At 39.3% G+C, this 26651-nt stretch overlaps 1 protein-coding gene across 1 annotated transcript in view; it reads right to left on the bottom strand.

Moving 5' to 3' along the window:
* Nucleotides 1–26651, bottom strand: part of MTM1 (Myotubularin-like phosphatases II superfamily) — a 63146-nt gene that overhangs the window by 22759 nt on the left and 13736 nt on the right. Inside the window, exons 4-12 of the mRNA XM_089164737.1 lie at nucleotides 20002–20073; nucleotides 12601–12670; nucleotides 9087–9136; nucleotides 4891–5180; nucleotides 4309–4382; nucleotides 4166–4229; nucleotides 3901–3966; nucleotides 1435–1534; nucleotides 1145–1258 (exon numbers count right to left, since the gene is read on the bottom strand). Of these exons, the coding sequence (XP_089020863.1) occupies nucleotides 1145–1258; nucleotides 1435–1534; nucleotides 3901–3966; nucleotides 4166–4229; nucleotides 4309–4382; nucleotides 4891–5180; nucleotides 9087–9136; nucleotides 12601–12670; nucleotides 20002–20073 (900 nt within the window). The remainder of the gene's footprint in view (nucleotides 1–1144; nucleotides 1259–1434; nucleotides 1535–3900; nucleotides 3967–4165; nucleotides 4230–4308; nucleotides 4383–4890; nucleotides 5181–9086; nucleotides 9137–12600; nucleotides 12671–20001; nucleotides 20074–26651) is intronic.

A 26651-nucleotide genomic window follows, 5' to 3' on the forward strand; every position in this document is an offset into this window, starting at 1 on the left:
AGACAGTTCTTACATGTGTGGCTAATTCAGGTTTCATTGAAGACGAAAGTTCTAGGTTAGCCACAATGCCCTCCAAAAGGAAATGGCGAGCACACAAAGTGGAGGGGGCACATTGGTACCTTGTACTGGTTGCTTAAAAACACAAAAGCAAGATGGTGAACTTCTTAGGTAAGGCGCCACCAGCAGTTGGAGAACTTGCAAGATCTCGGCAAGATCTTGCTTTTCTCTAAGGTCGAGACAAGATCCAAAGCAAGACTGGAAAATTACTCCAACTCAACCACGATCTCGGTCAAGAGCTAGGTTTGACCAGGAATCTCGGTCAAAACCAGGCCCTCTTTACCAAGTCTCGGTCAAGTCAAGACGAGATTCCTATCTCATCTCAACTCGATCTCGCACCTCTCAGTCACCTCTCTCAACAGCAGCCTCCTAGCCTCATTTTTGCCAGATTCCTATCTTATCACTTGGTTTTCATTTATATCAATTAATGGTTCATGTTATATAACATTACATGTTCCTGCAGCGTTTCGGCTTCAAACAGAAGGTCATGTTGGAACTCATATACAAGCTGTTTGCTCACAAATCTAAGGTCATCACTGAGTTTAGAAGGCTTAAAATAGGCTAACTAAGACAGCCCAACCTAAACCTTGAAATCCCTCGAGATGGGCCCTCGAGTTCACTTGAGTTAGGCCCAAATTATTACCATATCTCGACTGAGATTTCGCGAGATCTCATTTTTCTCGAAGGCCGAGATTGACCTTCAGACCGAGATTTCTTACCATGGCCGGCAGCATTTGACACAAACCAATGCAATACATTGAAAAAAAAAGAATTATTGCATCTACAACTTCTCTTTTTAGGCCACATATAAAACTACAGAAAGCACTGACAGAAAAAGATTCTCAACTTTATGCAAAATCAACAATCACAAACAGAAATAACCATATTTTTTAACTAAATGTCAAAACAGCACTAATACAGAAATAAATGATCTCTACCAAAACATTACCTAGTGTAATTAATCCATCAAACAGTTCCAAGCGTATTATAATCTCTCATCCAAAAACCAATGCAACTTCAACAAAAGTTTGAAACAAATATACTTGAGGACAAAATAGATATCTAAAAAAGATGTACAAAAGCTGACCAAGAATGATGACATTCCATCAGATGAAGTAGCACCATGAGTATCTAAGTATTCTCTGAGCCGAGAAAGGCTGTCTCTCATAGCATGAATGTTGTCTATCCCAAAGAATACTATCTGAAAGTAAATTGCTCATTTTATTATTAGCAATTATAAAATAATAATAATAATAATAACAATAATAATAATAAATAATAATAATAATAATAATAATAATAATAATAATAATAATAATAATAATAATAATAATAATATAAAAAGGACTTACAAAAGTTACCAAACATTTGACACACCTCGGATTGGAAATAGTTAGAGGATGACTCTGAACCACCTCCCATTGCCCCATTTGCTAAAGCATTTTTTCTTGGCCTTGCATCAGCAATATAAAGCTTCCTATAGAAACATCATCCAGAATCTTAGTACCCAATAAGTAACAAAAGCATGGGATTGAACATAAGCAATCCAAATCGAATAAAGAATAGATGTACTAATGCCAGAAAAGATTTAGAATTAGACTATGCTCCCTTGTTGGTCCTTTCAGCACTTCTTCTGCTTGATCATTTTTCTTAAAAGTTAGAAATTCTATATTTTTATATTAAAACTTCTCAATGGGACCAAGACAAACATAATCCCATACTATTGCATCCTTTGCTTCTGAAGAATGCTAATCAGAAGTCCTCCTCTCTCAGAATTTAAAGTTGATTAAAAACAATTGCTTCTTGTGGTAAAATGGACCCAGGCGAAGCTTGGTAGAAGAAAGATAAGGATAGGACAATTAAAACACATAATATTTAACACATCTGTAAATGGTTGGCCAAGGCCTCCCCAGGTTCCTTCTCGGGTCCAAGGAGACAGCATGCACTGTTTGATGGAAGAAAGGCACAGACACCAGGCATTGTCTTTGATGCCTTGGTTTCGCCTTGTGAACATGTGACAGCAACCCTTAGATTACATTTTTTTATGTATTTCACAATATAACGTTGATTTATGTCTTGAAATCCACCTGAAACAAGAAACTACTATTGAAAAGAAAGAAGCAAAAAAAAAACCATTTGGTTTTACACTATTCATCCAAAAAATGGCTTTATGCCAAGAAGATCCAAGATAGAAACTATTTTACCTAATTAGGAATTTAGGAGAAATATAGAAAGGCTTTTGACATTGCAACAATGATGGTCATGTGGTCCTTTAGAAAGAGTCCATGACAAAGTCCCTAGAGAGCAAGCCATATAGAAGACAAATGTTTCAGGTAAATATGTGTTGTAGCCTCAATTGAATGAGGGGCACAGTTCATCCAATATCTTTAAGAGAACCAACTCGAATGCAACCAAGAAAGGAATTTCAGTTACGGGCTACCCTTTTTTTTTCTTTTTTTTTTTTTTTTTTTTTTTGGGGGGGGGGGGGTGTGTGGTATGAGCTGTGATGAGATAGTTTCTGTGAACACTAACAGTGATAATCAATGCAGACTTAGTAATCATATAGGGGGATGGTCACTTGGTCAGGCATGGTTTCAGAGAAGAAGTGTTAAGTTTCAAGAGTTACTTGGAACATGGAAGATATGGATAGATCCTTAAGATGGACTGATGGAGAACTTGGGCATAAAGGCATTAGAATGAGCTGAAACATAAACATGGATGGAATGCAAATAATGATATAAGGAAATGATCTTTCAAGTTTACTTTGGTTTGGATGGCTAAACTAGAAGATATGAGGTTTCTTGTTTCGGGGGTTATAAGGAGTAGAAAATTCAACAAAATATTTATATCTTGAAATAAGTTAGCCAAAAAGGGGCCAAACTAAAATCTAAAGCTGCTAAGGATGGGAGAATGATGTTCCTCAAAGTTTGGAGTAGATCAAACGGTTGGATTGGTGTAGATTTAACCTTGAATTTTTGGGTGTCTTGGGCAATTTGAAATTCAAGAAAACTGAAGGAAAAAAAAAAAAAAAAAAGAGAAGAAGGAATGGGGTAGACTACCAAAACCTAGAACCTCTTCTTTTTTTCTTTTTCTTTTTTTTGGGGGGGGGGAGCTTGGAAAGACAGAATGGCTACCTGAAGGCTGACTATTCAGCTATAGAAAGGATTTTGTTCGACTTCAACAAGAACCTAAGTATTTCTTTAATCTTGGACAACTAATGAACAAAACGTTGTTGCAGCAGGCCAGCAGCAGCACCCACAAAGGGGGACTTGAACTGAGAATACTTTATTGATAATCTGGATTGGTACCTTGCTCACTGAGTGGAAGGGCCCATTTATAGAAACTAATTGATTTAGACTGGGAAAGAGAAGTACTTACTCAAATAGGTTTTTATAACTCAGGCTTTTACATTGACTCGACCAATCTTGGGCCATTTAATGACTTAAAAGCCAATTAAAAAAATACTGAAATACCCCTTAGATTGGGCAAAATTACAAAACTAGCAAGTAGCAACAAAGTTACTGAGACTGAAAAGAAGCAAAGCATGGTCAGAGCAATAATGATTTGATGTGCTGCTGGACAGCAACCCTTGGGGCTTCACCGACTCTATAAACAAACTAAAAGGCCCAAGCAAAAAAGCTTTGTTAGGCAAAATGCAATGCTTACTTTCTTCAGCACATGATGAAAGCAAATATTGGAATGTAACTATACTAAGGTTAAGTTATTCCAGTGGACTAGAACCTTCGATTGTTATCCCCTAAGTGTACCTGACCTAAATAAATTATCAAGACCACAAATAAAACCAGAACACATGAGTTGGAAAAACAAATTAAACAAGCTCACCTTCTTGGTCCTTTGCCACCAGCAGTTTTGGTGCAAAGTGCAGCAACAAGATTTTCATCAGCATTGCTGCATACAATTGAGAACCTTGAATCAAGAAAATATCACCCAATAAAGAAACATGGGTAGAAGAAAAGCAGACCAAAAACAACCCTCAAAAACCTAGTGTTCAACTGATATTATCATAGCAATCACCAAGTAAACAACTCATTCATATTGTGCAATGACACCATTCAGCGACAAGCTTAAAATAGAAAACTGCAATTACCTCCTTGTGTTCATCATGAGGCCAACTAAAGGTTGGGAAGAACGTGCAAGGACAGCTCCAGTTTCTGCAGTACATATACAATCTTAAGAGCCACCACATACAGTCAATAAGATGCTAAGGGAAAACAAAGAACATATGAAGACCTGGATGACACCATGAAATCACAGGTAAGCGACACCTTGCACGAAAGGTTGAAGCCTGTAGCACTTCTTCATCCCTATTATAGGAAACCGAGAAAATCAAAAGACATGAAGGCTTGTCCAAAAAACCAAGTGTTTCATAGAAAGAATATGTTATTTATTAGAGCAAATTGCACTGGCACCCAAAACGGAGGCCTTAAAGCACTGACACCCCACTTTACGTTTGAAAAACACCAACACCCAAAATTGGAATTTCATTGGATACATTAGTCCAATTTGTCACTAAAAATCAATAAATCACTGATTATTTTCTTTCAATTCCAAAAATATCCCTATCAAAATATGAAGGAAAAAAAAATAAACAATGATTTAATGGTTTTCAATGACAAATTGGATTAATGTGTCCAATGAAAATCCAATTTTGGGGTGTCTGTGTTTTTCAAATATAAAGTAGGATGTCAGTGCTTTAAGGCCTCCATTTTGGGGTGCCAGTGCAATTTGCTATTTATTAAGATATTCAAAAATTATGAGAATTTAACAATTAACAAATATAATCAGTGTAATTAAAGGAATACAATACCCCACCTGATAGTTTTGGGGACAATCAACGAGAATGGGTAAGTAGGGCACATAGCATAGTTGGAATTTACCCCACTTATTCTCCACCACTCATTAGATATACAAAATGATGCATCTTCAACAGTACGAGTTGATGCAAGAGGTGACCTCTTTCCAAGAAGCCGAAAATACTCATTGAGTAACCGCACCTTAGGGCTGATGTTCTTAAAGTTGGAAGGTCCACAAGTAAAGGAATAGAGATCCCATAATTGTGCTGGCCTTGTATACCTCCATAGTGCCTCAAAAACAGCACGTCTCTGTAAAAGTTACGAGTTAATACAATGTATACAGCATACATCACTGAATCCAATTGGAAAAATAAACCTCAAGTAGAAATGCATAGTTTAAGTCCCCATTGCACAAGAGTTGCTTGCAGGAGAAGATTATTGGTGCTCAAGGGATAGTCCCACGCCTTTCATGCTTTCACATCATCATGGAATCCACTGTGAAGGGGATTCGGTTTTTTAACCTTTCAGTCACTTTTTTTTTAGTTGCTTTTGTTGATGGGTATATATTTCAGACTAATCTGTTGTTTCAATGAGTATAGTATAGTTCTAAACTTATAGATTAATTCCTGGAAAGTGATAAGGGGCTTATAAAATAGAATCCCAGTGCATGACGCACACAACCACTGGGTCTGGGAGGGGCGAATGTACACAGCCTAACCCCTGCTTCACAGAGAGGCAGTTTCCATGTTTCAACTGCAGTCTATTGGTTGCAATAGTCCAATCGACAACTGCACAAAGGCTTGTGATGAGGAGAGAGATAATTTTACCAGATTATGTAAACTGTTTCCATGAGCAGCAAAGGGCGGGTTTCTTTCCCAAGCCCTAGGCCACTTAGTCATAGCAGGGGTACTTTGATAATTTTACCAATTTCGTGGTGTCCTAGACCTGGGTTGTCTGAACCCTAGATTTATTTTTATTTTCTCATTTGGATTAGTATTTGGTGTTATTGTAGAGTCCTTGTTTAGGTGTTATTCCCAGTCATGTTGGGATCCCCTATCTTGAGTCTACTTTTTATTAGAACTCTTTAGAATTTAGATTGGAGTCCTCTACAGTAAGTCATGGAGCTTCCTTGTGTAAGTTAAAGTCTTAGTAAATTTGTAGTTAAGAGTTAGAATTGGTTAGCTAGTTAGAGTTATAATTGGTTTTCCAACTTCAAGTCCTTTTATGATTTCATTTTTGAGGCTATAAAATAAAGCTTCCACTCTTCATAAAATCAAGTTGAACTGATTCAATAAAAAATTTTAGTTCAGAGGAGAATTCGTGGCTTCCTTGGGAGGGACATGGCTGTATTAGAAGAGTAATCAGCTATTCTCTTCAAGCTCCAGCAACCTTCAGCTATCGTTCATCAATTCCAGCAGCAATTCAACAACTCCAGCAGCCTTATTCAATCCAAAAATAAGAAAACAAAGCCCCGACCGCATTCCTAGCCTTCCCTCTTTTCCCCCATCCATTGCTTATTTTTTAAAATTTTCTTGAACTGTCGGACTTTTCTATAGCCCCAAATTCCAAGGTCAGATTTACACCAATCTAACCGTTAGATTTGTCCCAAACTTTAGGAACCTCATCCTCAACCTCACTGACCTAAGATCCCAATTTGACCCCATTCTGACCGTCCAATTTCAAGATATAATTATTTTCTTGAATTTTCATACTTCCCAAGACCCTAAAAACAAGAACCTTAATATCTTTCAATTTAGCCATCCAAACACCCCCCCCCACCAAACTTGGGGAATCATATCCCTATATTATTACCTACATTCCCTCCAAGTTTCAACCCATTCTGACACCTATAGACTGAAGCTCCTATCTCAAGGAATTTATCCTATTTCTCTTATGGGATGGGTTCCATATCTTTGACATATTTGACCATAATGCTACGGCCTTCACAAGACATATCACAAAGGAACCCAATATCCCATGCATTCCCAAAAACCCTAAGTACTCTCAAACCCTAAAATTCAAAACCATAAGTGATTAAGCTTAACCATAACCAACCCCATTAACTTCAACCTAGGGTAGTCTAAACCCTAATTGACTACTGATTCTATTAAAGAGGATCCTGAAGTGAACCCAATTCCAAGGCATAACCCTAAAACTCTAAACCCTAGAATTTGGTTTACATCACCAGTATCACACTTTGGTAGAAAAGCAAGTTGGACAAGCACTGTTCGAAGTTTTTTTTATTATTCCTCTTTAGTTTTTCTTTAAAAAGAATAGAGAAACTGATGAGGACATCAGTGAACAGTTCCGAGTTTACCGGCGACGCCGACGTAGAGATCATCCCACAACAGCATCTGTGGATGGATGATGAGTTCGGAGGTTATCGGATTGCTAGGATCCTATGGTTCGATGAGAAACACTGCTCATAGGCAGTTTATTATGTTATTTTCCTTAGTCTTAGTGGGTTGGGTAGTAGTTTACTATTGCCATATTTTAATTTCATGTTTGAGTCTTTATGGGTTGGGCCTAGAGTCTATTTGGGCCCAATTTTGAATTATTTGGAGTTTGGGTTATATTTACAACTTAAGTTGGGGTTATTTTGGGAATTAAACATGTAGGGTTGTGAGAGATCAAATTTTATATTTAAACCTTGTATCAAATTCGTTTTTGGCAATCAATCAAGGGAAAAAAAAATTAAAAAGAAGCTCACGCTGCTCACTTTCTCTCTCTCTCTCTCTCTCTCTTGGCGGTACTAGTTCTTCCCCCTCTCTCCAGGTAAGCTTTCTCTCCTCCTTTCACCCTTGTTTCCCACTAGAAAACTTCCCCTTGCTCTCCTCTACAAAGATCTACTCTCTTTTTTCTAAAAAAAGACCTAATTTATTTCCTGGAAATCTTCTTCTTCTTCCCCAAACCCCACGGTTCTATTTTTCTGGCAAAATAAAAAAACCTTCTTTTCTTTTCTTCCTTCTTTGTTAGTCTAGTTGTCTTTTGTTAGTCTCATTTCCCTTCTCTTTGTTTCTTTTCTTTCTCTCCCTCTCTCTTATCACCTACTCTCTTTCCTAGGATATGCCATTACTTCAAAATATTATTTTCTCCTTTCCTAGGATTCCCCACTACTTCAAAATATTTTTTTCTTTCTCTTATTTCTGTTCCTAGATGCTTTCTAACCCCTGTTTTGCAGCCAAGATTAGCAGGTAACATTTTCTCTCCCAAAATATTTCTCATTTATTATTTGACAGTAGTTTTGGTTTAAAACAAAAACTTCCCAAGACTCCTTTACATTGTTAGTTGTTGAATTCCTTGTTAGAAATCTGATATTGACTAGGACAGCTCTATTTTCCTTTAAGTTTCTTAATACCATTGCATTCAATTTAGTGTTATGGTCCAAGATCCCCATCCCCTTGTTTCCCTATTGATTCTTGTTTAGTTGTGCTTACCAGTAAGACTTATTGTGTTTATTTCTCTACTTTAGCTGTCTTACATGCATGATTAATCAGATTTCAAGTGCTGCAAATTCCTTTCTTTACTATCTGTCAAGAATAGGTGTTTAATTCTAAGAGTCTAGTAGCCCACTTTGTAGGTCCCCTAGTTTCTAGGGTTTCTCCTACATCAGAAACAGCATGGACTCTTACTTTCCAACTGAGCAGCCATCAATCAAGGCCCTTTGATAGCATCATGCAATATATTAACCAATATGCATTTCAGCCTGGTCGGAACTGGCTGTTTTGGTTTTCTCGCTGGGTCGGAACTCGGAAGCTACTCTATTTACTTAATAATGGTAAGGGTGCTTGAGTACTGATGCAGCTTTTTGGCTGTAAAAAAAGCCCCATCAAGATGAGATAAAAGTTCATTAGGGGAAGACCCAATTGTAATCAGCATGGTGGTGTTTTGCAACAGAACCATGATATTATATCACTGTATTCACTAGTGCCAAATTTGGATGTTGGGATTAAATATCATAGTATAACAGAGTCTAAGAACCAGATACTCCATAAAAAAAATTAGCCAAGGATGGCTAAAAACTGACTGTATGTTGAAATCTATGTGACATAATTAAGGCAGCCATTTTAAACCAAATGTAAATTTGACACTCCAGCATCAAATAATTTACAGAGAGTCATCCAATTATTGAATTATGTCCACTCTTCAGGAAATGTATCATAGATTCATAGGGATAACCCTGCAATATTCATCAAGGAACTCCTTGTGACCGACCTGCTTTGTACGAGGGCGAAATCCAAATACAATAATTCTCATGTCTTTACCTGCCCAAAAAAAATGAGAAATCAAATGGGTCATAAAGAAAACATAAATAGAGTCGCACCAACCCTTTGAACATCACCTGAACAGCATAACTATCAGATAGACACCACTAAACAGAGAGAAGAAAGAAATAGGACAAACAAGGGTTTAAGTATTGCCCACCCCAACATTGCAAAATCAGTTTCATTACCACAGTGTTACAGACTAGACAAGGATTTGTGCTAACAAGTGTTGCCCACCCCAACATTGCAACATCAGTTTCATTACCACAGTGATATAGATTAGGACTGCAATACAAAGGGACAACAACCAGGAAAGGCATTCCTATAAAATTTCTTCCATGCAAACATACATGCCTACATCTTTAGAAAGCAAGGATATCACTCACGTTAAAAGAGGAATTGTACAAATAATAATGTAAGAGTTAAAGATGAAATAAATAATGAATAATGAAAGCAATCTAAGGCTGTAAGGACCTATATCCAAGACTGAACAACTTAAATTTCCTACATTAAAAGAAAAAGGGAGGGTTCTCTGAGCATCTTGCTTAGCTTTATTAGGAAAGGAAACCAGACAAATGGAGAAAACACCACGCAGTCATGGAGTTTGGTATAGCTTCTCAATGAACTTTCCCAGCTATACAAACAAAAGGTTGGCAAATTTTCAGTGTCTTCCCTTTCAAACTAATTGAAGCCAAAAGTTGCTTCAATCCTTCAAAAAGGTTTATCAAATGACCATCTTGACTTACCTATTGTCAGCCTTCCCCCTCACCAAAAGCTTAAAATATGATGCTACACAAAACATTTTTAAAACCATTGACACAGATGGGACATGGATTCAGAACTCAAAAATCATAGGAATCAGTTTCCAATAACAAATCAGAACCCAATGGCTTATGGTTCCGGTATAGGCGTCAGCGGAGGTGGGATCAAAACAAGTTTATGAAAACATTGTTCCCTTGACCACATGTATTGATACAGGAACATTTGATAGCTCATGAAAAACCATTGGTAGGGGTGCAAGTTTGCCCCTGCTGGCCCTGACCAGCACTGTCCCACCCTGAGTCTGAATAGGGTCTAGGCTAAAGATTTTGGCCTTGGAGGTGGGTCAGGGCCAAAATATTGTAACCCTGAATTAGGGCCAACAGAGAGCCTGGAACTAGTGTTTATCCGCCCCGGCCCTGATTTTGGCCCTAATCATTACCCTGATTTTTGTGGTCAAGACAATAATATGAATCTATAAATTGTTTTATTGTTTTATGGAGAAGAAAACAATATAGAGTTTGAGTTGTTTCCTATTTTTATGTATTTTATTCTCTGTTTGCCTGAGATACTTTTTATTTTTTGTATCAGATTTAACAGCATTTTAGAAAATCTATTGCTTCTTTAATTTCATTTATATATCAAGTAATTCAAATTTACGAACAGGTTAAATTATAAGAGTTTTGTTTTATTATTCATATAATTGAGATGTTATTGAATATCAAAGTTATCAAGGATATTGAAAAGCTTGGAAGTTATGTTGTTTATTTATTTCTTTTTATATCAAAGAGTTAGATTGAACAAAAGATTAGATTATGGGAGTTTAATTTTTTATTGTACATCTAATTAAGATATTATCATATCTAATTTAATAATAATAGCTTGGAAGTTCTTTTTTTTTCTCTACTTTAATTTTTCATTTTAAGATTAATAAGAGTATGGATTTTGGAAATGTCATTGTTCGATTTGGCATCTCATTTTCAACTTAGTAAAGACAATTTTAATGTTAAAGTTCCTAGTCTAGGGCTAGGGTCAAGGCCAATCAAGGATAAGGACAGAGGCCCTGGCCTAATTAGGGACAATCAGGGCAAGACAGGGATGGGCTTGGCCCGTTGGGGCTTAAGATAAGGGACAAGGATTTTAGGCCTGAATTAGGGCCAGGGCAGGAACAAGCTTACCTATAAGCATTTAGGGCAGGGATTGCGTTTGAAAAAGCGCAGACCCAGTCCATCCCTGTTGCAGCCCTAACCATTGGATTTGTTTTGGAGAATAAGAGGTGAGGAAATTAAATATTTCAGCCACTTAAGTTTCCGTCTGTTTCTGGAAATTTATCAACATTCATCATTCTAGGGTGCTTTTGTGTCATTTAATAGATAATTGAGTTACCTAAAGAAAACTAAAGAACTTGAGGTACATTTGGAAAGTAACGACAACTGTTGGGAATTCTGGAAAGTCAAATAAATTAGGTCTAAGATTACCAAATGAATAAACCATGCCATGCGTTGTCATTGAGAAGCACACCAAAGCACCATACAGGCAACATGTAACACCCTGATCTCAACCAATCGAAATGTCTTGAATAACCGCCTTAGAGGTTAAGGTGAAATAAAAGAATTTTGAATCCATATCTCCAAGCCATTAAACACCATCTATTATGTATCTTTATATTATACTTCAATAAAAATTTAATTGAAATTGGTTTTGTTGACGAGCTACCTTAGCCAAGATATCGTGGATTATCTTGGCCATGTACAGTTTGATAGTTGCTTAGTATAATATATGGTTACTTACTATCTTCTTGTTGCTTGGATGACAAGTAATCTTCCTAGGATTGTTCATTCTAGTAGATTTGAGAGATTCTATGCAATATGTAATTTTTCCTTTATGGCTTATATGCTGTAACTCAATTTAGAAAAGTTTTCTTAAAATGTGATTGGTTTGTACATAGAGGAGAGCGCCACATACACAAGCTCTCCCCCTCTTTCTCTCCTTCATCTTTTGCTTCTTCTCCCCTCTTCTCTTCTCATTCTCATCGTCCCCGCTGATCTGAGCCTCTAAACTGCACAAGCTGCTACAGGTTTCATTTCTTACAGTCAATCTTTTTCCTTTTTCTGGTCTCTTAATAATAAAACAGATTATTCCAAATGTATAAATAATAAAATTTCCAAAAATGAAAATGGAAGAAAGCTCCTATAGCACTTCATTACAACCAACAAATTTACTAAAAATGATCCACAACGTGACTTCTTTAACAGTCAACCAATAAATGCCCCTCAAGAAGTGCAAAAAAATATCAGAAAAGAAAAGCATCAAACAGGAAGTTGGCACGCTGCTACTCTGCTACATTCCTCAATGTTGAAGCAACTCTAGCTCCAAACAATGTTTGCTTCAGTTAAAGTCCATATTCACTTCCAGATTCATGTGGACGCAAGAGAGCAAGAGAGCAAGAGAGAGAGAGAGAGAGAGAGAATTCATTAAAGAATTTAAATAGCTAGAGCTTATAAGGAAAAAAATGGCTAGGCAGTTTTAAGGCAGTTTAAATTGCAAGTGAATGCCTCCTTTCTATCAGCAATAGCTAGAATATGAATGCATTGTGTATGAGAAGAGATAAAATTCATTGTCTAGATCAGAATAGCAAGAATTGTAACAAGACTCCATTTTCTCCTAAAATAAAGATTAACTGGAGGCACTATTCGAAGGCATACCAATAACCTGGAGAAGCCGGTGTGAAGGAGTTTTGTCGAATTGACGAGGGTTGGAAGGAGGTTTTGAAACCTGAAAGTCCAATTAGACCTCATAAGAAAGTACCAGAACAATAAATGGAAACTGCATACAAAATGATACAGTTTGTGCATACAAATAACCAGAACAATAGAAGGGAGAAAGGAGTACATGTTGAACAAAGATAAAGTATAAATAATCAATTCATTAGAGCAATTTACATAGAAGTACATTCATACATGGAAGATTGTGCTCATATTACAAAACTATATGAATAATTATAATTAATTTATTCAAACGTCCCATCACACCGAAGTAAGTTGGTGGCTAGGTAAATTAAAAAAAAACAATGGCAAGAAAAATACAAGATGACAAAAAGAGACACCCATGACTAGAAGTCTAGAACATGAAGGATAGCAAGGGAATCAACAAACATTCCTATTCAGACAGAAGTAATCAACAAACAAGAAGACCACATAAAACGGCAGAAGGGGCCCCAGATAATATATCTGTATACAATCCTTCATCAGCTAGGAGCCTAGAAAAGATCCTATTTGTTATCACTGGTGGATCACATCTTTTCTAAAAATTGATTTACTGTTCAAATATATATATATAGATGTGGAGTGTTCTGTCTCTTCAGAAATCAGGTGATATTTGAATAAAAATGGATTAAAACACCGGTGATGTAAATTATTTCTAGGGGTTCAACAAGGCCTAGGATTGATTCCCAAACCCTAGGACCCTAATTCGAACCAGGGGCATTTTAGTAATTTTGGCAAAATTCGGGTGTCTTAGGTCTGGATCCCAATGAGTCCAGTTGGTTGTCTAGATCCTAGATATGTTTTGTTCTATTATTTGGTTAGGTATTTTGAAATTTATTGTAGAGTCCTAGTCTATGTGAGATTCCCAGTCATGTTGGAACTTGGAATACCCTAGTTTGAGTCCTCTTTGATTCTCCTATTTATTAGGACTCCATATCTACTCTTAGAATTTGGATTGGAGTCCTCTAAACTAAGTTATGGAGGTTTCTTGTGCAAGTTAAAATCTCAGTCAAATAGTAGTTAGGAGTTAGAATTGGTTAGCCAGTTAGTGCGCGTCTGGTAACAATCTTGTTTTAGAACAGCGTTCTTTCTAGGAATCGTTTTCTAGCACTTTCATCAAAAAACAGTCGTCTGAGCACATTTTTGACCATTCAGTAAAATTTGTCTTGAGAATGCCTGTGGAACAAATCGATGTTTGGCAAGTTTTGTTCTTGAGAACAATTTTTTTTGACAAAAAATGTCATGGCTACATATATGAAATAAATCCTCCCAAAAAAAAGCCTTTTGAGGCCTAAAACACCATATTTTAATATTTAAAGCAGGGTTGTCAAAGCATCCGCCTAGGCGGCAAGGCGGTTTTTCAACCACCTTGTTTTGAACAACTTATTTGACGCCCAAACTACAAAGGAACTCTATGACATAGGACCTATTTTTTGCTTTGGGGGCGCGCTACCCCCACACCCCCATCAAGGCGACCTCCCCGGACCCCGGTGCCCGTCGGCAACAAAATGTGGAGCATGAGCCGTACTCAACATCAAGAATCAATGAATCAGTCAATGCCTAGGCGGACGCTTTGATAACCATGGTTTGATGAGATGAACTTATGTTTGTGTTCTTTTTTTGAATAAATTTTCATAATTATGATTCTTGAATGCTTTTTTTTTTATGAATATGACTACTAAATATTTGTTTAGCTTATTATAGAACATAATTGTATCGAAAAGTAGTTTAAAAGTAATTGTATTGAAAAATTTTGACCTAACCACTTTGGTGGCCTTATTGCCGCCTAGGCGCCGCTTTATCACCTAATCGCCTAGGTGGAGCCCTAATCGCTTTGGTCGCGTTGCCGCCTTGACAACCTTGATTTAAAGTACAAAAATCCAAAGATTGATTAGTTATACTTAATGTAAAGTGATTAATACATCATTTTTTTATGTTAGATCAAAATTCTTCACCACTTCTATTATTTCTCTCAGCCTTCTTAACTGATTTTTTCATTGTTTCTAATGTGAAATTTAAAGCATAAATGACTCATTAGGAGAATTGGTGGCATAGATTGCTTCCCTTGTTGAAGTTCATACATGATTTTCCTAATTGTAAATTCACTTCTTTACAGATGTGAGATTATTCTTCAGCCTGGCCACAACTAAGCTGTTTGAATTGTAAAAGATGATGGCAGGGTATCAAGAGTCGAGACATCATAAGAAATTCAACAATCCTACTCAAAACAATGTGTCTTATACATGCTACTTCTATTCGTATAGGAATCTGAAAAAGGGGACAGCAAAAGGTTACATGAAAGTGATCTGTGTCTCCAGACCTAGACCAGTTACCCAATTGGAACGTGTTACTTCCACTCTAAAGGAGTCTACCATTCTGGAGATTCGGAGAAAGGTGTGGAGAGGAAACAGGGTAATGAGTATTCATCATTAGAAAAGACATCCATATCAGAATCAAAACCTAGTGGCTCAGTGGCTGATCTGGCAACAGGTGGACAGATTGCTCAGGATGATAACCCACTAATGTCATTGGTGAAGACAAGTCTTTTCCTAGTGGAGGAGGAAGGGAAGAAAAGAAAGAAGAGAAGATCAGGTTCTAACTTCTAACCAGGCCAGTGGAACTGAATGCAATTCTGTAACTGCTGACACGGAGGGTCCGGTAAGTGCTCAAGTAAACAAAGGAGAAAATCTTGGACAACACTGAAAGAGATGGTCAAAAATAGTGAATGAAAGAACAATCACATCACTAATTTTCAATCCCATTTCTTTTTATAGATAGTCATTATTTCTGTATTGTAGATGAGAAAAAGTAGAGACAATACAATAAAGAATCTGAAAGAAACAATTTGAAGTTTTCAAGCCATAAGATCGGTGTTGAGTCAGCATTGTTAGCACTTGGAAGCGAGTCTCAAATGTGATTAGTACAGCCCTTGTCCCGCCTTGTCAAACAGCCCAGTGGAAAGCTTCCTCCTGTCGACTCCAACGACAACATAGAAGTAATGACCATCTACAAAAAGAACGGGATTGAAAATTTTGGGTAGCTTTCATACTTCAAATCGCTTGCAGGTGATGCTAACATATGTCTAAAATTTGTCTTCATAGTGAAAGATTATTGTTAACTAATCAATCAGTGCTGATAACTTCTTGAACTAACATAAAGGAAAATGATGAGTGGGAGGCATGTGGTGTTTGCCTCCTTCCCTTTCCTGCCCCCATCCCTTGCCACCTGCTAAAATATGAGTTTAGCACTTCCTCTCTTTCATGTGGTGATCGGTGATTCTGTATGTGAGGAGAGCAATATAACTGTTTCTTCAATAAATGTTGAAAATACTAAGTTCCTAGAAATTTACCTTTGTCACCGGTGGTTGGGTTCAATTTTCAGAAATTCTTTTTGTGATTAGGCTGTTTTACCAAAATCTGACTGCCACTAGCATCCCACCCATACATGGTAGAATAATAAATAGATTCGAATGCAGTAAAGATAGCTGAGAACATGAAAACAGAAGAGATCACACACACAGAGAGATTCATCAAGAAGGCTACCACTAGAGCAAAACTTGAGTTCATTAGTTGCAGAGATGAGAGAGAGACAAAGAGAAGGCGGATAGATGGTTTTAAAAGGTTTCTCAAGGGAGACGTTAGAGGCCTTTTTTTTCTTCTTATAAAGACGGGAAGGAGTTAGAAGTTGTGTGTGAATGAAATTTGGGTTGTTCATTTGGGTTGAGTGTCCCTCTTGCATAATTTTGAGACATGCTTTTTGTTTTTGAGAACGACAAAACCATTCAAAGTTATTTTGCAAAAAGCCTTCTCAAACACAAAAGTTGAACTAGTTCGTTTCCTAAAAATTATAGAATGACCCATTTTACCAGACGTTTTTTGGCTTTTTTCGGCGTTCTAAGAACGAAAAGTGCCAAAAACTGTTTCTCGGCCAGCTACCAAATGCACCCTTAGAGTTCTAATTGATTTTCCAACTACAAGTCCTTTTACATTTTCTTATTTGGGGCTATAAATAAAGCCTCCTTGCTCTGTAATCATGAAGTTGAATTTAATAAAATAACACTGAGTTTGGAGGCAAGTCAAGTTGTGGCTTTCTTGGGAAGGCCACATCAGAGTAGTGTGAGATCATCTTCTTCAATTTCCAGCTTAGTTCTTCAATCTCCAGCAGCAATTCAACAACTAGCAGCCCATTACCATTAACCAAGTACAGCCCCACCCCCTCCCCTTTCCAGCCCCAGCCTCCCCCTTAACCCTGCGGCACCCTTAGGACCCCTTCCACTTTAAGTCATCCCCCATCCTCCTCTAACCCTACACCCTCCTACTCCCTCCTTCCCTCCTTCCCTCCTCCTCTATCCAACAGCAGCATAGGAAACCAGGAAAACCCAATTGCAGAAATTTTCCCTAACCCTAGAACACCTATAACTCTCAAATCCCCTATAAATCTCAAATCCCAACTCCAATTAGCCCGCCCCTTTAGGATTAGCATCCCCATGTCTTCTCCGACATTCAATCCCAGTCCCAACCAAATTCAAGAATCCCAAACCCTTTAGGACGCTTCAAGCCTATCCTAAACCAACCAGGACTGGCCTAGACAGAAATTATTAAATAACAGCAGCCCCTCCCCAAGCCCAACCAAAACCCTAAATAGCATTCCCTAAAGCCTAACCTAATCTGAAATTGAACAACAGCAACAACTGAACCCTTTTGACCCTCTTCCAAACCCTCTAAACCATTGGAGCTTAAACCTAAACTAAATTCAGATTTGAGACTTCGATTACAGCAAAGGTACAAGCTTCTCAGCATACAGTTTATTGTTTCTAAGTCTGGCCAAACCCATCCTGGGTACTGTTGGGTTATTAAACTCTAATTCGTCCAAGAAATCTCCTAAGGACAGCTGGTTTGCTGAGAGAGGATCATAGAGTGGACCCAATCCTAGAGCATAATATCATCATCATCATCATCATTATCAAGCCTTTTCCCAACCAAATGAGGTAGGCTATATGGATTCCTGCCTTCCAATCAGCTCTATTTGAGGCCATGCTAGATACAAGACCTAAGCTATGCATTTCCTTTTTCACCACTTCTATTAAGTTTATCTTAGGTCAGCCGCTAGCTCTTCTAATTCCTTCAATCTGGATTATATCACTTTTCCGTACAGGGGCATTTACAAGTGTCTGTTGAATGTGGTCGTGCCACCTCAAACAACTTGCTCGTAGGCTCGTAGCTTATCACTTATCAGAGCAACTCCCAAACAACTCAAATATGATCATTCATTATCTTATCCTTCCCAATTTTGCCACTCATCCATCTTAGCATCCTCATTTTTGCTACATTGAGTTTATCTATATGATTTCTTTCATCAGCCCAATACTCTACACCATACATCATAGTTGGTCGAACAACGGTCCTGTAGAATTTTCCTTTGAGCTTTAAAGTAACATGTCGATCATTCAAGACCCCAGATGAACCTTTCCACTTCATCCACTCTATTTTAATTGTTTGGAAAACATCATCCTCTATGTCACCTTCTTTATTTATAATTGAACCATATCGCTCTGAGTCTCCTTATCATCAAATTTCACCACCTCATCATCCACTTGATCATAACAAAAGTTACAAACTAGATATTTTGTCTTCGATCATAATATCAAAAATCAAAACCTTAGAACAGCTTTACATCAATTGCTTTTTTCTTCTTTCTTTTTTCCACTGCCAATGATCATTCATGACAGCATAGCACAGGTGGTAACTCAAGTTCATGTCCAAAAACGTACATATGTATCTTGAGTGTTCCGTCTCTTGCAAGGTCTAGTGACATTTGATTACACATGGGTTAAACCATTGGAATATTTTCCTTTTCTTAAATTTTTTTCCCCTACTTCCAGTGGTCATTCAAGAATCTTGATGCAGCTATACTCGGACAGGGCTGTTACTTCGAAGATCCCTAGGTCTTGTATTCCAAGCCCAAACCTAGATTTCAGGTAGGGTGCACGGGATATCTCTTGAACTCATTTCCCAATTGGGTTTGAATAAATGACCTCTCATTCCCTTGGTTAAGTAAATCAGGTTTGGTTTGGTTATTGGGATAGTGGTGGCTAAATTTGGAGCAATGAGTATTTGGTTGAATGGGATGAATCTTTGAGACATGGGGTGAAACTTGGAGTGAATCTAGACCTTGTTACCTGGAATAATCTCCTCAAGCTTCAACAGGTTTGGATAGGTAATTTGAGAGACAGTAGGTTCCTTACCACCTAAATGCATCAACTACCCTAAAACACCTTGGATCACCTTGGCGCCATGACAACTATGTAATCAATGGTTAACTGTTCTATTGATGAGGGGGCTATTTATAGCCTTACATCTTAAGTCCTACTAAAATCCTCAACTTGGACTGAAATTAGGAAATTGGAATAGATTTGGGTCTCATAAATATGACCCTCATGGCCTCACATGGACTCCCCATCATGGGAGCTCTATGACAACTCAAATTGAAATTAAATACGGGAACACCTCAGCTTGGGTAAAGGACTAGAGTGTCCTAACCTGGCTGATCAGATTTACTAAAATGCCCTTACCCAGCTGAAATTTATTTAATTGAAGGGAAAAAAATAATTATAAATACCATTAAACTACTAATGTGCCGCCAGGCAGCAACCTTGGCTACCGGGAAGCAAGCCTACGGGCTTTACTTGGGATTCTAACTGCTGACTGCCAAATCTGAAAGCTCTAATTAGGGGCCAGACCTACATTACTTCCATCAGAAAGCACTTCTGTTTTTAACACCTACAAGCTTCATTGTCCATTAACAGATGAGCTTTAGTATTTTGATAATTGAACTACTTATCATGAAATTACAAAAATCACCACAATACCAAAACACTATCTGCATCTCATAAGAGCGTCAGCATGCCTGACACCAGTTGACTAAATATTTCCATAGACACCTACTCTTTAATGCTGAATTTGAGTAACACACTATTCCAAGATGAGGTAAAATATCGTAAGCAGAAGCTAGCTTTTCACTCAAGTTCAGTAAAAAAAAAAATTGAAATGCGTCACCTACATCCATATTCCACATTACAGTTATATTAGAACAAACTCACAGATGCTCACATTGCAGACCTCCAGTAACAACCCACATTTCATAATGTTTTAATGCAATAAACACAAGACAAGGTAATTTAAATTATGCAGCAACACCTACATCCATATTCCACATTACAGTTATATTAGAACAAACTCACAGATGCTCACATTGCAGACCTCCAGTAACAACCCACATTTCATAATGTTTTCATGCAATAAACACAAGACAAGGTAATTTAAATTATGCAGCAACACTTACTTGTTTGCTGAATTTCTCAATTGTTGCCAGTGGCATTGTGCCAAGAGGGTTTATATTCCTAGTTCCTTCAATCTTAGGGAAGTGGGGTAAAAAAAACCAGCATTAGCGAATATGGAACAAAAAGACAGTGGGAATTAAGTTCAAGCAAAATAGAAATCAGTATATGCTTGATAATGACCTTGAAAAATAAACAGACTAGCGAGTGAGTACAAGGTGGTGATCCGCTACAGTGGGCTTCAAAGAGACCAATAGAAGGATGGGAGGAGGGGAAAGAAGTAACTCAAGTTCAGTACACTCACACAAAGCTATACTAATAAAATCTCTTTATTCAAATCTTCATGTTCCTATTTACTATGATTACAATTAATAAACAGAAGAAAAAAAAACTCTTGCATGAAAACAGAAAACCAACTAGAAAGTCTAGAATGAATAGCTTCAAAAGGAAATTTACCAAAATAAACTATATCTAAGAAAACGAAACCATCAGGGAAGCTCCAACATAATAACCAAAATAAATATTGCATCCTAAATAAACTACAACCGCTCACAGGATCAAAAAACTGGTTGGAACAAGTCCTTGGTTTGGGCCACTGAAGTATGTCAATAACAGTCCAACTAGGCTACAGCAACTTCATCATATGGACACCTTAAAACCAGAACCAATCATGACCACTACAACATACTTTTATTAGAATTGAAGATACTAGGCAGGAGCATCCAAATAGTCAACTAAAGTTGTTTATGCTCAAATCAATGCTTGACAAGTGTTGGTTTAGTTTTGGTGGTTGAAAGCATAGGAGCATTCTCCTCAGTGCCCTCCCACAAAAAAAGGGTGTGGTGTTTGGAGATTAATTCATTTAAGCACTCATCAGCATTGCTAAAATGTTCTTGGAATCATACTGCAAACTCTTTTCTCTAACCCATAAAGTCAAATTGTAATGACATGGGCATCTGGTTATGATGCAGGCAGGCAGCACATCCTAGAATTATGGAATTTTCTTAGGGTAAACGACACCAACCCCCCCCCCTCCCTCAAAAAAAAAAAAAGGAACAGCAAAATGAAGAAGGGTTAAATGAGGTCCTCATGAACAGAGAAAAACATCAATATGGTGGGAGTAAAACCAGTCTACAGCATCCGCAAATGGTACTATAAAAAGATCTTCATCAGTATTTGCTGCCGGTCACAAGCCAAGATAAATAAGGAGGGTTGATGTGTTAGGTTGGCAGCTCACCACAAAAAAAAAACAGCCAACCCCTTTTACATGGATTCTACAACTTTACATGATAAGGCACTCTCCGACAGAATAAATGACATGCTATGATGCTACACTATGGCTTGGGTGTAGTGAAAAATGGTCCAGGGTTAGCTCAGGTGTCTACCCAGGCATTGCACTGTGTTGGTGATCAGATATGGTGGTATCTTAGAGAATAGAATTTTTTTATGGGTAAGAAAGCCTAGAGTAGATAGACATTATGAGGAAAAAGGATTACTACAGCTTGTAATCAAAAGACTAGATGGAAGGGTAAAAAAACTGAGAAGTTGAATAACTTAAGACTTTGATAGACAGGAAATAAAAGTAATAGAAGTTTTTTTGATGAATGAATAATATATATTAAAAAACAGAGAGAGAGAGAGAAAGAAGAAGGAAAAAAAAAAAAACCCTGAAAACAAGGTCTTTAAGAGGAAGACCGAAAAGAGGAGCTAACACCCCAGGAGACAACAATGAATCTGTTCCTTGGGGTATCATCAACAGGGGGATGGGGATAAGCTAACAATCTAGAAGAAACATCAGAATAAATGACATTCCAAATCATGTCTGAAGAGCAAGATTTGGAAGTCCATCTCCTGAAATTGCGCTCCCACCAAAGACGATGAATGGAGGCACAAAAAACTAGCTTTACCAATCCAAAAGTTTCACACCATCCAAGACCAATCAAAAGCAAACCCAAAGGAACGCCTCGAACGGGGCCAGATGAAAGCTAGGGCTTCTCTCCAAATTGATTCTGGAGAAGGGGCAAAAGAAGAAAAGGTGCTCAAGGTTCTCCAGACCATTCCAACAAAGGATGCAGCTGGGGTCTACAGGGATATGATGGCTAATAAGGAAGGACTGGATGGGAAGGACATGGTTGAGGGCTCTCCAAAGGGTGAGGGAATGGCGAGGGATGAAACCTTTGAACCAAACCAAGGGGACCCATGGGGGATTAGGGCTATGGGCTCCGAGGAGATTCCAAGCTAAGAGGGTGGAGAAGGTTTTGGTGGGAGAAGGGAGCCAAACTGTGATCATGAGAGGAACTAGTGAGAGGGGGGGAGAATCCCAATCATGAGTGAGAAGGGGGGAAGGGTTCCAGGAACCATTGGTGATGAAGGCTGACAAGGGGGTGCCCATCGGATGCCACGGATCCAGCCAGAATGAGGTAGAAGATCCAGAAGAGAATGATGGTAGAAATAGCAAAGAGGGCATGGGGACACAGTAAGAGGATTTTCCTCCAGACCCATGAAGGGTTAAAGGGCATAGGAACAATCCAAAAGGAATCAGCTCGGAGCATGTAAGAGTGGACCCAATTAACCCACATGGAGTCATGCTTTGAGGAAATTTTCCAAATGAGTTTGAGGAGGCAGGCAAGATTAACATCGGTGATCCGGCGAATTCCCAGACCTCCTTCGGAAGTTGGGCAACAGATAGTTGACCAACTGATAGGGTGGAGATAATAAGAGGCTTCCCGCCCTTTCCAAAGGAAAGCATAGAACAAGGATTCCATAGCATGGATGGTGGAATTGGGGATGGAGAAGATTCTGAATCAGTAAAGATACGAAGATTGAAGCACAGAGTGAATAAGAACCACTCTACTGGTGAAGGACAGAAGCTTGCCCTTCTAGAGTTGGAGTTTCTTGCGGATATTATCGAGCATAGGGAGGCAGTAATTGCAGGTAAATCTACTGGGAATGAGGGGAAGGCCAAGGTAGACGACAGGGAAGGAACCAGCCTTAAAGCCCAAGAGCTGGAGAAGAGAGGTTCGAAGCTGATCAGGGACACCGAAGAGAAAGAGGGTAGACTTATCGAGGTTGACTCAAAGGCCAAAGAGGGATTCAAAGAGCAATAGGGCAGAGATGATGGAGGAGATGGATTGGAGATCCTCTTTGGAGAAGATCATGAGATCATCAGCAAAAGCGAAATGGGTAAGGTTGATGGTTTTGCATTTGGGAATGGAAGAAATGAGAAGATGGTTCGTTTTGTATTGGAGAATGTAGGAGAGGACCTCTAGAGCTAAGGAAAAGAGGTAGGGGAGAGGGGACAACCTTGACGGATGCCAACACGGGAAGAAAAGAAGCCTGCGGGAGAGCCGTTGGTGATGATGGAGAAGCAGGGCAAAGAGATACAAATCTCGATCCAATAAATGAAAGGGGGAGGGAAGCCCATGGCAGAGAGGACATCACTAATGAAGTCCCAGCAAATAGAGTCAAAAGCTTTGTGAAGATCTACCTTTAGAAGAGCAGCCAGGGAATGGGCAGATCTATCAAAACCGCGGACAATTTCCACGCAAAGGGGGATGTTGTCCGCAATACTACGCCCCGAGATGAAGGTAGATTGGTTTAAGCTCACAAGGTCGGGTAAAGCCTTTTTGAGTCTATTCGCTAAGACCTTACAGAGGGAGATAGGGCAAAAATCAAAGAGAGAGAAGGCCCCTTGCTTCTTGGGGATGAGGCAGAGGAAGGTTTGATTAATGGAGGAAAGCTGGGAAAGGTTGAAAAAGAAGCTACAGACAACTTGAACAAGATCATTTTCAATGAAGTCCCAGGCAACAAAGAAAAAACTCATACTGAAGCCATTAAGACCCGGGGCCTTATTGGGCTTATGGGATCGAATGGCAAGTAGGTTCTCCTCCGAGGAAGGGATGGTACAAAGAGAAGAGACGGATGAAGGCTCAATGAATTTATAAATGAGATTAGGAGGGAGAGGGGGGCGGGAAGGAAGGGAAGCCGGAACCAGGGGATCAGAGAAGAAAGAAACTACCTTCGCCTTGATGCTAGCAGGGTCGAAAATCCAAGAGCCACTACTAGAGAGGAGGGCGGGGATAAAGTTGAAGTTATTTCGAGCTTTGAGGACCAATGAAAATATGCCGAATTAGAGTCCCTGAGCTCGAGCCACTTGATTCTAGCTTTCTGGCGAAAAAAAGCTTTCTTCAATGGCAAGGAGGGAAGAAAGCTTAGAGGAAAGAGTCTTTTCATCATCAGCAAGGGAAGGGTTGGAGGGATCATCTTGGAGAAGAGACTGAACTCGTTGGAGGTTTGATCAGCAAGAAGAAACACTAGAGGAGATATTTTCGAAAGTGGATGAGTTCCAGGAACGGAGAGCTTCCTTAGTGTTGTGAAGCCTGCGGGCAAAGGCAATAAGAGGGAGGGAGGGATAGTGAACAGGTTTCGACCAAGCTTCCTTAACAGTAGGGATGAAGGAAGAATTCGAAGTCCACATATCAAAGAATTTGAAAGGCTTTGGGGCCGAACGAGACAGGGGGGAAAGGTGGACAAAACAAGGGGAGTGATCAGAAAGATTGCAGTTGGAGAAAATGGCATTGGAGGTAGGGAAGGAAGAGAGCCAAGGGGTATTCAAGAGGAAGCGATCTAGCTGAAAGGCAATTCTGGCAGCTCCATATCGACGATTATGCAAGTGAGGGGATGACCAGACCAGCGGAGATCAGAGATAAGGGCATCGTCCAAACAGGCATTGAAGTCACCAATCGTGGTAAAATCCAGAGAGGAGCCTTCGACACACTCATTGGAATACCAGACGATGTTAAAGTCCCCACCAATACCCCAAGGGAGATCCAAAGAAGAGGAGATAAAGCGGATATTCTCCCAAAGGGGGGTGCGCTCATCGGCACGATTGAAACCATAAATGATAAAAAGAAGGAAAGAAGGAGAGTTATTGAAAAGAATGTTGAGATGCATAAGTTGGGGGGAGGATTTTAGGAGAGAGACTTGGAATCTCGAGGGTCCCAAAGAATCCAGATAAGACCGTTGGGAGAAACGAGATGATTCGAGATGAAAGACCAAGAAGGGGAAATAGATTGGGCAATCTGATGGGCATTCTCTATTTGGACATGAGTTTCGAGAAGGGCACAAAGGGAGACTTTGGAGGTCTTGATAGTATTTTTAACCTCAACTTGCTTTGCCAGGGAATTGAGGCCCCTGACGTTCCACATAAAGAACTCAAACATATGGGTCGAAAGGGGAGAGGCCATCAAAGTCACTGCTGATGGTGAAGCAAGAGGGGGTACCAATGTCATTGATGGAAAAGGGGTTGAAAGTGAGATTCTCACTCAAGGGGGAGTTAAGAAGTGAGGGGGTTTCAAAGAGACCCGAGTCAATAAAGAAATTGGAGTTTGGTGAAGAAGGTTCAGTGACAAAAAGGTTGTTCAAAGGGGAGAGGTGCTGGTCTGGTTCAGAGGCAGCATGGAGAGTTTGCAGAGACAAAGTTTGGGAGAGAAGAAGAGGTGGTGAGCCGAACAGTGGTTTTAATGGGAGCTGTAGACATTGTTGGGTTAGTTGGAGGGAATTTGGAAAGCAAAGAGACGGGGATGGGCTTGGTAGGCGTAGCTTTGGGCTTTAAGTTGGTGGTGGTGGGCTTGTGTGGTGGGTTGGAGAGAGGGAGCTTATGGGTTTTAGGCAGTCCAGTCGGGGCCAAGAGAGAAGGCCCAAGGGATTTAAGGGTGAAAGGCCCATTAGGAGTGGGCTTAGGAAGATGAATGGGAGGTGGGTTAGGTTTGGGCAAATGGGAAATAGGCTTATTAAATGGAATGTTGGTTGAATGGATTTTAGGGATGGTTAAACCAGGATTTTCAGACCGGGTTTCTTCGGAGGATAAAGGGATGTAGCTGGCGGAAGGGTTGTGACAGTCTTCTGGGTAGAGGCTGAACAGCGGTGCTTGCTGTTTTCGTGAAAGGTGAGGGATTGGTGCACTTCAGGTTTAGACTTACCAGGCGGTGACCGAATCGATCTGAGCTTGATTTCCAGAGCCTTGGGAGCTGGATCTGAGATGATGGAACTTGAAGGAGCTGCAGCGGCAGTGGAGCTGCAGCGGCAGTGGAGCTGCAGCGGGAATTCCAGATTTGCAGGTGGCAGGGAAGCACAGACTGTAGCAGAATTTTCTTGCACAGCCTGGGGAGCAGAGCTGGTCACCAGCGGTGGTTTTCTGGAGCCTTTTCTAATTCGCCGGTAGGTGTTAGCAAGAAAGGGTCTTGCATTTTCAGTTCTGCCGGCAACGTCGACGGTGGTGGAGTGAGCGGGAAGTTCTATAATTGTAATTTTCTCTAGAGCATCAATTATTTTCTGAGGTGCTTTGGTAACCAGAGGCATCTTCTCAGTTATTTGAGCCGGCTCGATGGGCAGAATTGCAGAGATTTCTTGAGCGGCAGGGAACTTCAAAGAGCTGATATTGGTGTGAGCTTGAATGGATGAAGCGCAAGAAGTTTCTTCGTGTCCAAAAGAGGAGCAAATATTGCAGTGCAAAGGAATCCAGTCATACATAATTACTTGTTCTACAATAGGCCGTTGTCATCAATGATCGAAACCGAAGCAGGGAGAGGTTTAGCAGCAGGGAAGTCGACGCACAATCTGGCATAAGAGAGCCTCTCCATCTTAAGGGTTTTGA

This window comes from Hakea prostrata, chromosome 8 (assembly GCF_041222555.1).
Source record: "Hakea prostrata isolate BN-2017 chromosome 8, UWA_Hpros_2, whole genome shotgun sequence".
NCBI lineage: Eukaryota > Viridiplantae > Streptophyta > Magnoliopsida > Proteales > Proteaceae > Hakea > Hakea prostrata.